This window comes from Pristiophorus japonicus, chromosome 18 (assembly GCF_044704955.1).
Source record: "Pristiophorus japonicus isolate sPriJap1 chromosome 18, sPriJap1.hap1, whole genome shotgun sequence".
Taxonomy (NCBI): Eukaryota; Metazoa; Chordata; class Chondrichthyes; family Pristiophoridae; genus Pristiophorus; species Pristiophorus japonicus.
In genome coordinates this window covers 23,378,510-23,389,594 of record NC_091994.1, presented here as the reverse complement: position 1 = coordinate 23,389,594, position 11,085 = coordinate 23,378,510, and the positions used below count along the sequence as shown (strand labels likewise).

General features: G+C 39.4%; 1 protein-coding gene across 1 annotated transcript in view; it reads right to left on the bottom strand.

Annotated features, from left to right (window-relative positions):
* Positions 1-1,263: 1,263 nt before the first annotated feature.
* The window catches only part of rexo1 (REX1, RNA exonuclease 1 homolog), a 113,648-nt gene continuing 103,826 nt past the window's right edge, over positions 1,264-11,085 (bottom strand). The window contains exons 12-16 of the mRNA XM_070859761.1: positions 9,583-9,693; positions 8,570-8,685; positions 6,259-6,397; positions 3,954-4,074; positions 1,264-1,876 (exon numbers count right to left, since the gene is read on the bottom strand). Of these exons, the coding sequence (XP_070715862.1) occupies positions 1,788-1,876; positions 3,954-4,074; positions 6,259-6,397; positions 8,570-8,685; positions 9,583-9,693 (576 nt within the window). The 3' untranslated portion in view covers positions 1,264-1,787. The remainder of the gene's footprint in view (positions 1,877-3,953; positions 4,075-6,258; positions 6,398-8,569; positions 8,686-9,582; positions 9,694-11,085) is intronic.

Below are 11,085 nucleotides of genomic sequence, written 5' to 3'. Positions count from 1 at the left end.
CCAAGCCACCTCAAGTATAAAATTAACAACCGTTTTAGGAATATGTAAAGCAGTTACAAGGTACAACACAATCTTGGGGCTCCAGTGATATACACGAACTGCTATCACACAGTTTAGGAAACTTTAGAATACCTGTAATCTCTCTAGTGTTTCAGCCTTAAACATCAAACCTATATATGTGTGTGTGTATATAATATATATATATAATATATATACACACACACACACTATATAAAAATGTAAACATATTATATATAATATATACAATATATTATAATATATACACATATATAAACACTATATATATTATATATAAACTTTAAAAAAAGGTAATATTTCTACAACTTACTGGAAAAACAAGAAAATTAACTGCAACTGTCAGGACATGATTATGCTGCAGGTCAAATATAATGTGCAACTAAAGCCCTGTCTGAATTCTCATTTATAGCAATATTTAGTGCTATCATAGGAGCTTTTTAAGCAAATTCAATTCATCTAATATTCTGCATATAAAAGTAGTTTTTAAAAAAGACATATTACCATTGAGGTACAATTTTAAGCTACTAAAAACAGCCAAACATTTACCATAACAATACCTATATTCCACCTAACAATCAGTCCAACCTTCTTTCTAAAATGCACTGGGATTTTAGACCTGTTGTCCACAAAAGATGGTGTAGGGGAGTGTGTCCATGTTGCGTGCTGCAGCTAAACTATGCAGCACACTTTTAAGAATGATGTAATCACTAAAGATGCTCCCCAACAATTTCTCTAATTTCTGATGCAACAATTGGTGTGAAGATAGAAAGTAACGATACAGTAACAAAGGAAATCACATGGGAAAAACACACATAGGATCAATCTAGTAACAGAGCCACACTTAATCTGCCGGTGCTGTTAAGTTATTAGTATGAAATGAGGCAACATGATTAGGCAGTGCAATAGATATGAAACTGGGAGGCAATCTGTCTTGGTTGGTCTACAGTTGTCTCAATATGGACCCTCATGGCCAATTAAAAGACATAACAGAGAGGTGAGGTTCAGCTTAACCAAAAGAAGAGACAAACAAAAAAAAAGTCAGTCTGTCCTAATTTTTGGAGGGGCATGGGTTAGGAATGAGGAAGTGACATCTGAGCATTAACTCTCTAAATAAAACTATAATGTAACTGGAGACATAAAAGATAATGTACCAAGTAATTCTTACAAAAACACGTGAAAAATCATGTGCAGCTAAAGTGAAAAAGTTATTCAGCAGGCACTACATACAAAAGAATCAGATTTTTAATCCTTTCAGCATTGAAAAATCACAAACACACAAAATTGAAGAAATGGAACAAAAAAAGTTAAGAAAAAGGATACTCTTTCTTTGGGTCAATAGTCAAAATGTTTTACTTAAATCGGATTTTCAAAAAATCCACTGGCTTTGTATTGAGTTATACTTACCCATACATACTAGTTGCTCAGCAGCAAGAATGACTGCATTTCTTGGAATGCCACTTTAAAGAAATGTCAAAATGCTACCAAGTCAAATTGTGGTCATTGAACATTTACAATGGGCGTGGAGCAATTTTTCTGAAAGATCGCTACATGTATAAAAACACAAATAAATACTGTAAACAAAAAAGGCAGTTTTGGATTTTTTTTTTTTATAAACAGCCTAAACTTTGCCTTTTGTTCTGGAAAACAATTACAAATCACAACATCCGTATCACGTCATATTCCTTGTGAACCTTGCTGGCAATGTCAGTCCTTTTATGCATATGACAAGGGACGGGGGACGGGAGACGTCATCTTCTCAGTTTCGCATCTTCTTTTAATCGCCACATCATTAACTCCATGCAGGCACTAGCATCTTCACTGGAATCGTGGCCTTCAACTAGTAATGAAAACAAAAAATGAAAGAATTAGAGGAAATTACTTCCTATTACAATGGTCTAGAATTCTTGAAGCCCAAAGTGATGCAGTGTGCTGTGTTTAATATGGCTTACAGTCACATTATTTCTCAAGGTGATGTCTTATGACTAGTTGGAGAACTAGCTGAAGTAATAATGGATAAAAGTCAATTTGAATATATTACATTTTCGATCATATCACCAGATTTTAATCTGAATTATACATTGAGGAAAGAAAGTTCGCTAATAGTGCTGGTAATATGACAAAAGCTGGAAAATTGTTCGGGGCACAGGAAAGGGTGATATAGTGGGTCTTAACACTCCAGGGCAGAACTTTTAATCAAACGCAAGCAGCTGGGAGGAAAGTCATCTCTCTTTCATGGCTTAAGAAGGGTTACCAAGTATATGGAATATTGCTGTCTCAACTCAGTTCCAAGATGACATGATTCCACAGTAAGACATACTCTCGAATTTGCACTCTTTCACCACCCGGTTTCTCGGTGGTATTGGCAGTTTTGGGCAAGAACCAGGTCGGCGAAAAATTCCCCAGCTGAGGCACGCCGGTGGTTTCGAAGTGCCGCTGGGGAGCGGACAACAGCTACAGATCGCCCTGGCACGATCTTTGGCTGAGTGGGGACCCGTAGGTAAGTATTTAAAAAAAACGCCCACGAGGATCAACGGAGCTGGATGGTAGGTAAGTCGGTCTGCAATAAAAAGGTAAGTGATTAGTTTTTTTACTATTTATTTTCAAAATCTGTTGGGGTGATTTAATTTAAAAGTGTTTTGGGAATGTTTTTGGGATGTTTTAGTTAGGTTTTTAAAAAAATTATTTTTATTCATTTTTTGTTAGGCCCAGCCTGCAGCCTCTGTAAATTTTTATAGATTTTTTTATTTTTCACGCATTTTCTTTAGGCTTTGCCCAATCTAGCCGAAATTGCACTTTTCCGCCCAGATTGGGGGGGCAAGGCCCATATTTTTCGCTAGGCGGATTTTTTTTCGGGACATTTTCGTCACCGATAATCTCCCCAGCCTTAGCGTTTTTTTGGGGCGGCAATCGGGCGCTGCCGGGCTTTGGGGAAATTCTAGCCCAATGTCTTTAAAATGATAGACCAAAAAATTAAGAAAATAAATTGGCGTTATAAATGCTTGTCATTCACCAACTGTGGTAGTGTAATATGCATCACTGCCCTACCTATATGTTAATATTCATTTTATTTTATCCTTTGAAAAAGATATATAATTCATTTCCATAACCCCACTCTCTAACCAAGAATTAACAAGTAATCAGGAAAGAATGGCTAATCTTTGACCAGGCCTCTACTTCATAACCATCCACTAGGAAATATTGCAATTGTAGCTCGGTTATTTGTTGTCCTACTCGCAGCAATGATATTTAATAGTTATGGACAATGCTCCCTTTAAGCTGCGCAGCGCTCTGTAGGTCCCATGCAGTTGGCCTTTATAAAGGACTAAACGCGCATGCAAAGAATTTTGAACGGGCCGCAGTGCCCAAAATAAAATTAGAGGGAACATTGGTTATGGATCCAACAAGGCATATATGCTCTACATTATGCAGTCCATGTTCAATAATAAAGAAAATGTTTAAAATATCAAAAACTGCTAAATATATCAAAGGAATTTTCAATGAACTTTAAGCTATGGCTTCATAACTAATCTCTTTCCAGCAGAAGTGTGACAGCCTTAGCACTGTAGGAAAGTTCTTAAACCTATGATAGGTGAGCTTTTAAAAAATAATGCAAACAATGGTTATTGGATTCCTCCCAAGCTTTTACCAGCTGAAAAACCAAGTGCATTTCATTGCAACTGCACGCATTTTCATCTTCAAAAGTAAATATTAAGCATCTATACTCTGGAGTTATGGGATGGTCAGGCATTGTACATTCAATATCAACAATCCTAAAGCTTAAATTATACTCATGCTTAAATATAATTGTACCATAAAATGATATACACAAACTAGTCCTTCCAAATCCCAGTCTTGATTATGCTTCCATTCACAGACCAAGATACATTATCTTTGTATCACCAACTGCCATTTACCATTATCCTGGATGATGCGTCTGAGGTAGTCTGCCATCAAATTTTTCAGTGCTCTTTTATACGGCAATCCCAGTCGATGTGGAAACACAATCGCTGTGTCAACCACTATGCTATGTATAAGCTGAAGGGGAAGAATTAGTTCAGTTATTCTATGTTATACTGTGTCCATCCTGCCAACCTCTAACTTATTGCCACCATAGAGTTCATGAGAATCAATTTCCTACCATATTTATTTTGAACTTTCCACCAAATTACATTTAAATTTAGTAACATGCAATCAACAACAGCAACTTAAATTTATATAGTGCCTTTAATGTAATAAAACATTCCAAGACATTTCACAGGAACATTAACAAAATTAGACGCGAGTCACATGAGACATTAGAACTGGGGACAAAAAGTTTACTCAGAGGTAGGTTTTAAAGGAGCGTCTTAAAAGGGGAGAAGTGTAGAGGCAGAGGTTGAGAGAGCAAATTCCAGAGCTCAGAGCTAAGCAGGTGAAGACACAGCCACCAATAGTGGAGTTATTAAAATCAGGGATGTGCAAGAGGCCAGAATGGGAGAGTAGAGATCTAGGAGGGTTGTAGAGCTGGAGAAGATTATTTGAAAACAAGGATGAGAATTTTAAAATTGAGGCATTGCCGGACAGGGAGGCAATGTAGGTTAGTGAGCACGAGTGATGGATGAACGGGACTTGGTGCGAGTTAGGATAGGGGCAGCAGAGTTCTGGATGTTCTGGAGTTCAAGTTTATGGAGAGTGGAAGATAGAGACTGGCCAGGAGAGCTTTGGAATGGTCAAGTCTAGAGGTAACAAAGGCAAGGATGAGGATTTCATCAATCGATGAGCTGAGGCAAAGGCGGAAACGGGCGTTATTATAGAGGTGGAAGTAGGCGGTATTGGTGATGGATGTGTGGCCGGAAACTCATCTCAGTCAAATACGACATCAAGGTTGCAAACTGTCTGGTTCAGCCTCAGACGTTGCCAGGGAGAGAGGATGGAGTCAGTAGCTAGGGAAAGGAGTTTGTTTCAGGGAAAATCTTTAGCACATTTGATGAAACTTGCAGTATAATTAGATCAGTCTCAAAGTTGTGCATACTGCATAGTTTTTATGGCATAAATACATATACCAGAATGATCTTTACAGGTACATTAAATGTGACATATCAAAATTTCAGTTTTTGGTAACAATCAGCTTATGCAACAATCACGCACATCAGTGATTGCAAATATGCTATTGCATTTTGAACAGATTTTATAGCCTTTGCCGGATACATATTGACCCAACACTTACATAAGAACATAAGAATTAGGAACAGGAGTAGGCCATCTAGCCTGCTCGCCATTCAACAAGATCATGGCTGATCTGGACGTGGACTCAGTTCCACTTACCAGCTCCCCGTAACCCTTAATTCCCTTATTGGTTAAAAATCTATCTATCTGTGATTTGAATACATTCAATGAGCTAGCCTCAACTGCTTCCTTGGGCAGAGAATTCCACAGATTCACAACCCTCTGGGAGAAGAAATTCCTTCTCAACTCGGTTTTAAATTGGCTCCCCCGTATTTTGAGGCTGTGCCCCCTAGTTCTAGTCTCCCCGACCAGTGGAAACAACTTCTCTGCCTCTATCTTGTCTATCCCTTTCATTATTTTAAATGTTTCTATAAGATCACCCCTCATCCTTCTGAACTCCAACAAGTAAAGACCCAGTCTACTCAATCTATCATAAGGTAACCCCCTCATCTCTGGAATCAGCCTAGTGAATTGTCTCTGTACCCCCTCCAAAGCTAGTATATCCTTCCTTAAGTAAGGTGACCAAAACTGCATGCAGTACTCCAGGTGCGGCCTCACCAATACCCTGTACAGTTGCAGCAGGACCTCCCTGCTTTTGTACTCCATCCCTCTCACAATGAAGGATATAGTACATAGTACAAAAGGAATCTCCGAGGTATGTATCTGTATGTACTGTGTAACCCATATACTCTTTTTCTGCATTGTGTAGTTACTCATGACTATGTAAACTCCTGCATAGCTCAACAGCCAATACATTTTTTAAAGCAGCAGTGCTTCAGATATCCAAATCGAGAACAGTTTCAGTTTTTCAGTTATTAAGGAGTAACTTCAAAAATAAAAATTTCTAATGTTCATGATGAAAAATAATATATATTTTCTAAATAAAAAATAAATCCTTGCTATAATTGTTAATTTGCTGCAGAAATATTATGGGAAGCTTCAAGTTAACAGCTGCAATAGTTGCTTGGGAGAATGGATTTAAAATGACCAATTTTATTTTTTTAAAACACATACCTTTAGTGCAAATAAATCACTTTCCAAGCTGTGCCCAATTAATATGGTGCCAGCACTGAACATGTTCAGTAATACTGCCTGTACATCACGGATAGTGATTGTTGTACTCTCCATATCCGCCTCTGTTACACCAGAAAATCTACAATGAACAAAAAAAATGAGGCCCCACATAATAAACAGTGGCCTAGTGTTTCCTCCACATTGGCACAAAGATACAACTATAATCTGGGCACAAAGTTATGTGGTTTAAAAGATTAATGAATTCAGAGTGCAAGTGAGTTACGCGCTTAACTATAATACGCCCAAGTCTCCTTGATTTTTTATGTCTGTCCATCAAACAATACGTTAGAACAAAGATGGAAGAATGCAGGGTTCTCAGAGTTCTAGGGCTGGAGGATGACAGAGATAGGTGAAGGTGAGGCCATGGGGGGGATTTAACAGGAGGGCGAGAATTTTATAATCAAGACGTTGGTGGACCAGGAGCCAATGTAGGTCAGTGAGCACAGGGTTGATGGGTGAACAGGTCTTGGTGAAAGTTAGGCAACGGCAACAATACTGGATGAGCTTAAGTTTAAGGGTGGAAGATGTGACATCGGCCAGCAGAGTGTAGAATAATAGAGTCTGAAGGTAACAAAAGCATCGATGAGGGATTCAGCAGCAGATAGGCTGAGGCAGCGGCAGAGACAATGGATATTATGCGAGATGGAAGTAGGTAGACTATGTGATGGCGAGAATATGGGGTTGGAAGCTCAGCTCAGGGTCAAATAGGACGGTAAGTTTTGAACAGTCTGGTTCAGCCTGAGACATTGGACACAGAGGGGGATGAAATCGGTGGCTAGGGAATGGAGATTGTGTCAGGGCTGAAGACAATGATTCCAGTCTTCCCAATTTTTTAATTGGAATTAAATATTGAAAAGCATCCCCGATTGCAGGTTCCTAAACTTGCTGTGCCTCAATGATGGTTAAAGGAGCGGAAACTAAAATTTTCATGCTTAAAGCAACAGTGTCTATTTGGTGCTTTACATGGGCTCAGATTGGTTACACCCATTTTAAGTTTGGCCTTTCTAATGAGATTGGGAGGGTACTTCGGCCTAAATTGACATTGACAAAATGTGTGTAAAATTTAAGCATGCACCCAAGGAGGAAGCTCCAGCCCAGTAGAGCTAAAATTTTGCATGAATAAAATATCCACTAATGCAATTGTCTAAAATTAGATCAATGCCCAAGCTTCATAAGCATAGAATTTACAGGTTTTGAGTTATACAATAGCTTACAAAGGACGATCTGGAGTGGACAACAAAGCAACAACAATCCAATTGCAGCTGATGCCCAAAACCAAAGTACGGTTTCAATGCCGAGCCAGCTGTTTAGTATTTTTATTTCATAATTTAAAGTATTTTTCTGTACCCTGATGATGTAAAGTGACAAGCCCTTCCCACAGAACCAACCGCTGCCCAACCCCCCCCACCCACCATAGAGCATGGACTATTTTAAATGGCGATTGCAAGAAATTCTGAACTATGGGGCTTTTCCAACTGCACTGGTAACAGATACATCACCTGGCATGGTACTGACCCAGATTTGATTCTTGGTTGTGCTGAGTTAGTTGACCTCATTGGAGCAGCAGTGGTTGGGAGGGGGTAAGATTGGGGGGGGGATGTGGAGGAGGATATCATCCTATGCCCCACTGCTAAATAGTGCACATCTGTGCACAGGATTGGTCTGAACTGCCACCCTCTTTGGTTGAACAGTCTGCTGACAACCACCATCTGAGCTCACACATAAGGGGCAGTCACTAAGGCCTAGCAAAAGGGGTGCTGATGACGTGCATCAACCTGTATTCCAGGAAGAGCCAGACCTTTGGAACAGAAAGAAAGTATAGGGGAGGGAATACCAATTGTCAAAAGGTAGGAATGGGATTAAATAATCGGGAAGTTTATATTAATATTTATGTAAGCAAATTAGATATGACTTGCATTATTATTGCCCCCAACATTACATCCAAACAACTCTGGAGGAAGAATTCATGAGTTGCTGGAAAGTATGGAAATTGCAGAATTGAATCAAGGCTATCCTCCTGATTGAGTCCATAAAACTACTTCTAAAAATAAAATTTACTCTCTAGAAATGACAGATAACCTTTCTGCATAATCACGATCAATCCTCATCATTGCAACTAGTTCTTGGCAGTGATTCACCTCATCAAAGCCCAAGCTAACTACTAACTGCAGGAACTAAAGTAAGTGTTTGCAATGACGAGCTAAATCTAACAAGTTGCTAAGAACTCCCACTGTTGACTTATTAAACGTACCTGGTGTTATAATCAATGACTTTATTGTCAGGTTTGATGAATGTATCATACACCACCTTTAGATCAGAGTTGATAACAGTCAATCTCGTCAGTTCCAAACCTTGCTTTGTGTAGCACTGGAAAGAGAGTCATCCAATTATTAAATAAGGAAAACTACAATATAATATAAAACTTCACATTACTGTAAATGGGTACATACCCAAATCCTATTTTAATTTATATAACAAAGAATATATATAAAAAAGTAGCATTTCTGACATCTATCAAATTGCAATACAATGTTCAGGGTCCTCAAAATTTACCATGGATATTTTTTTTGTTGCATAGATTGTATTATGCTCCCAATAAATGACATTGGACAAGGCACCATGGGTGCAAAATATTTCCGCACATCTACACTGTACTGTTAATATAGTTGGAATAAGCATATTCAGTCAAATCCTGTTCTAGTGATTAATTTGACCAGTAGCCCAAATTATCACTTAAACCAATGGAGCAGTATATCAGGGAGCAGTATATCAGAAAGCAGTAATCTCAATGTGTACCATTAATCCCATGATTGCTGCACTGTTTGAAACAGCTATTCAGCCTTTCTGCCCAGATGTACAGCTCAGCATGTTAGTATCTCTATCTTGTTCAATTCATTACTCTCAACCCAAACCCAGCATGCTCAACACTCAGTTGTTTAACGTGCTGTTGAGCACTGAATAGCAGTGCACTTGGGATCCTTTACGGTGTTTTCCCTCAATCCCTGGGGTCCAACTGGTCATGCAAGAACAGCTGACCTGCTCTCATTCTTCTGCCAACAGTGGTGGCATGCATCATAGAGAAGGGTGACTCTCTCCCGATTCTTCCTCCCTGTGGGAAGCATCAAGCAGCACAGCTGATTTTAGGAACTCAGCAGGATGGAAGACAACTGGCACCAACTCACCATTCGGTGGTGCCATGAATTTGCATTGTTTTCCCCAGTTACATATATCGGAAGATTAAAGCAGTACATTAATATAACCTACCATTTCACAATCCAGAGCAAAGGCCCCCGGGTTTTCATCTGGTGGCATTGCTTTTTCAAATGTCTTCATGAAACCAGCTAAGTTTTCTTTGCGACCATCCTGAACATGTTGCTGCAAGAAGAATACATTCTCTGATATACATTCAACAATAACAAAGTTTTAATAAAAAGTTAGAGGGGAATCAAAAATATTACAGTATATCAACATTATGCAATTTTAATACTATTATTTTCTAGGAAATGTTCACTTCTTGTCCGAATAAAATGCCCCTCTAACAGCTACCTTCATCACTACTGCTATTAACTGTAGTAATTCAGATAAATCATCCTTGGTTTACAATTATAACAGGCGTAGAAAAGATGGTCACAAGTTCTTTTTATAATTTACTCACATGATGACCACACATAAGAACATAAGAATTAGGAACAGGAGTAAGCCATCTAGCCCCCCCGAGCCTGCTCCGCCATTCAACAAGATCATGGCTGATCTGGCCGTGGACTCAGCTCCACTTACCCACCCGCTCCCCATAACCCTTTATTCCCTTATTGGTTAAAAATCTATCTATCTGTGATTTGAATACATTCAATGAGCGAACCTCAACTGCTTCCTTGGGCAGAGAATTCCACAGATTCACAACCCTCTGGGAGAAGAAATTCCTTCTCAACTCTGTTTAAATTGGCTCCCCTGTATTTTGAGGCTGTGCCCCCTAGTTCTAGTCTCCCCGACCAGTGGAAACAAACTCTCTGCCTCTATCTTGTCTATCCCTTTCATTATTTTAAATGTTTCTATAAGATCACCCCTCATCCTTCTGAACTCCAACGAGTAAAGACCCAGTCTACTCAATCTATCATCATAAGGTAACCCCCTCATCTCCGGAATCAGCCTAGTGAATTGTCTCTGTACCTCCTCCAAGACTAGTATATCCTTCCTTAAGTAAGGTGACCAAAACTGCACGCAGTACTCCGGGTGCGGCCTCACCAATACCCTGTACAGTTGCAGCAGGACCTCCCTGCTTTTATACTCCATCCCTCTCGCAATGAAGGCCAACATTCCATTCGCCTTCCTGATTAACTGCTGCACCTGCAAACTAACCTTTTGGGATTGTTTCATGCACAAGGATCCCCAGGTCCCTCTGCACCGCAGCATGTTGTAATTTCTCCCCATTCAAATAATATTCCCTTTTACTGTTTTTTTTCTCCAAGGTGGATGACCTCACATTTTCCGACATTGTATTCCATCTGCCAAACCTTAGCCCATTCGCTTCACCTATCTAAATCTCTTTGCAGCCTCTCTGTGTCCTCTACACAACCCGCTTTCCCACTAGTCTTTGTGTCATCTGCAAATTTTGTTACACTACACTCTGTCCCCTCTTCCAGGTCATCTATGTATATTGTAAACAGTTGTGGTCCCAGCACCGATCCCTGTGGCACACCACTTACCACCGATTTCCAACCCGAAAAGGACCCATTTATCCTGACTCTCTGCTTTCTGTTAGCCAGCCAA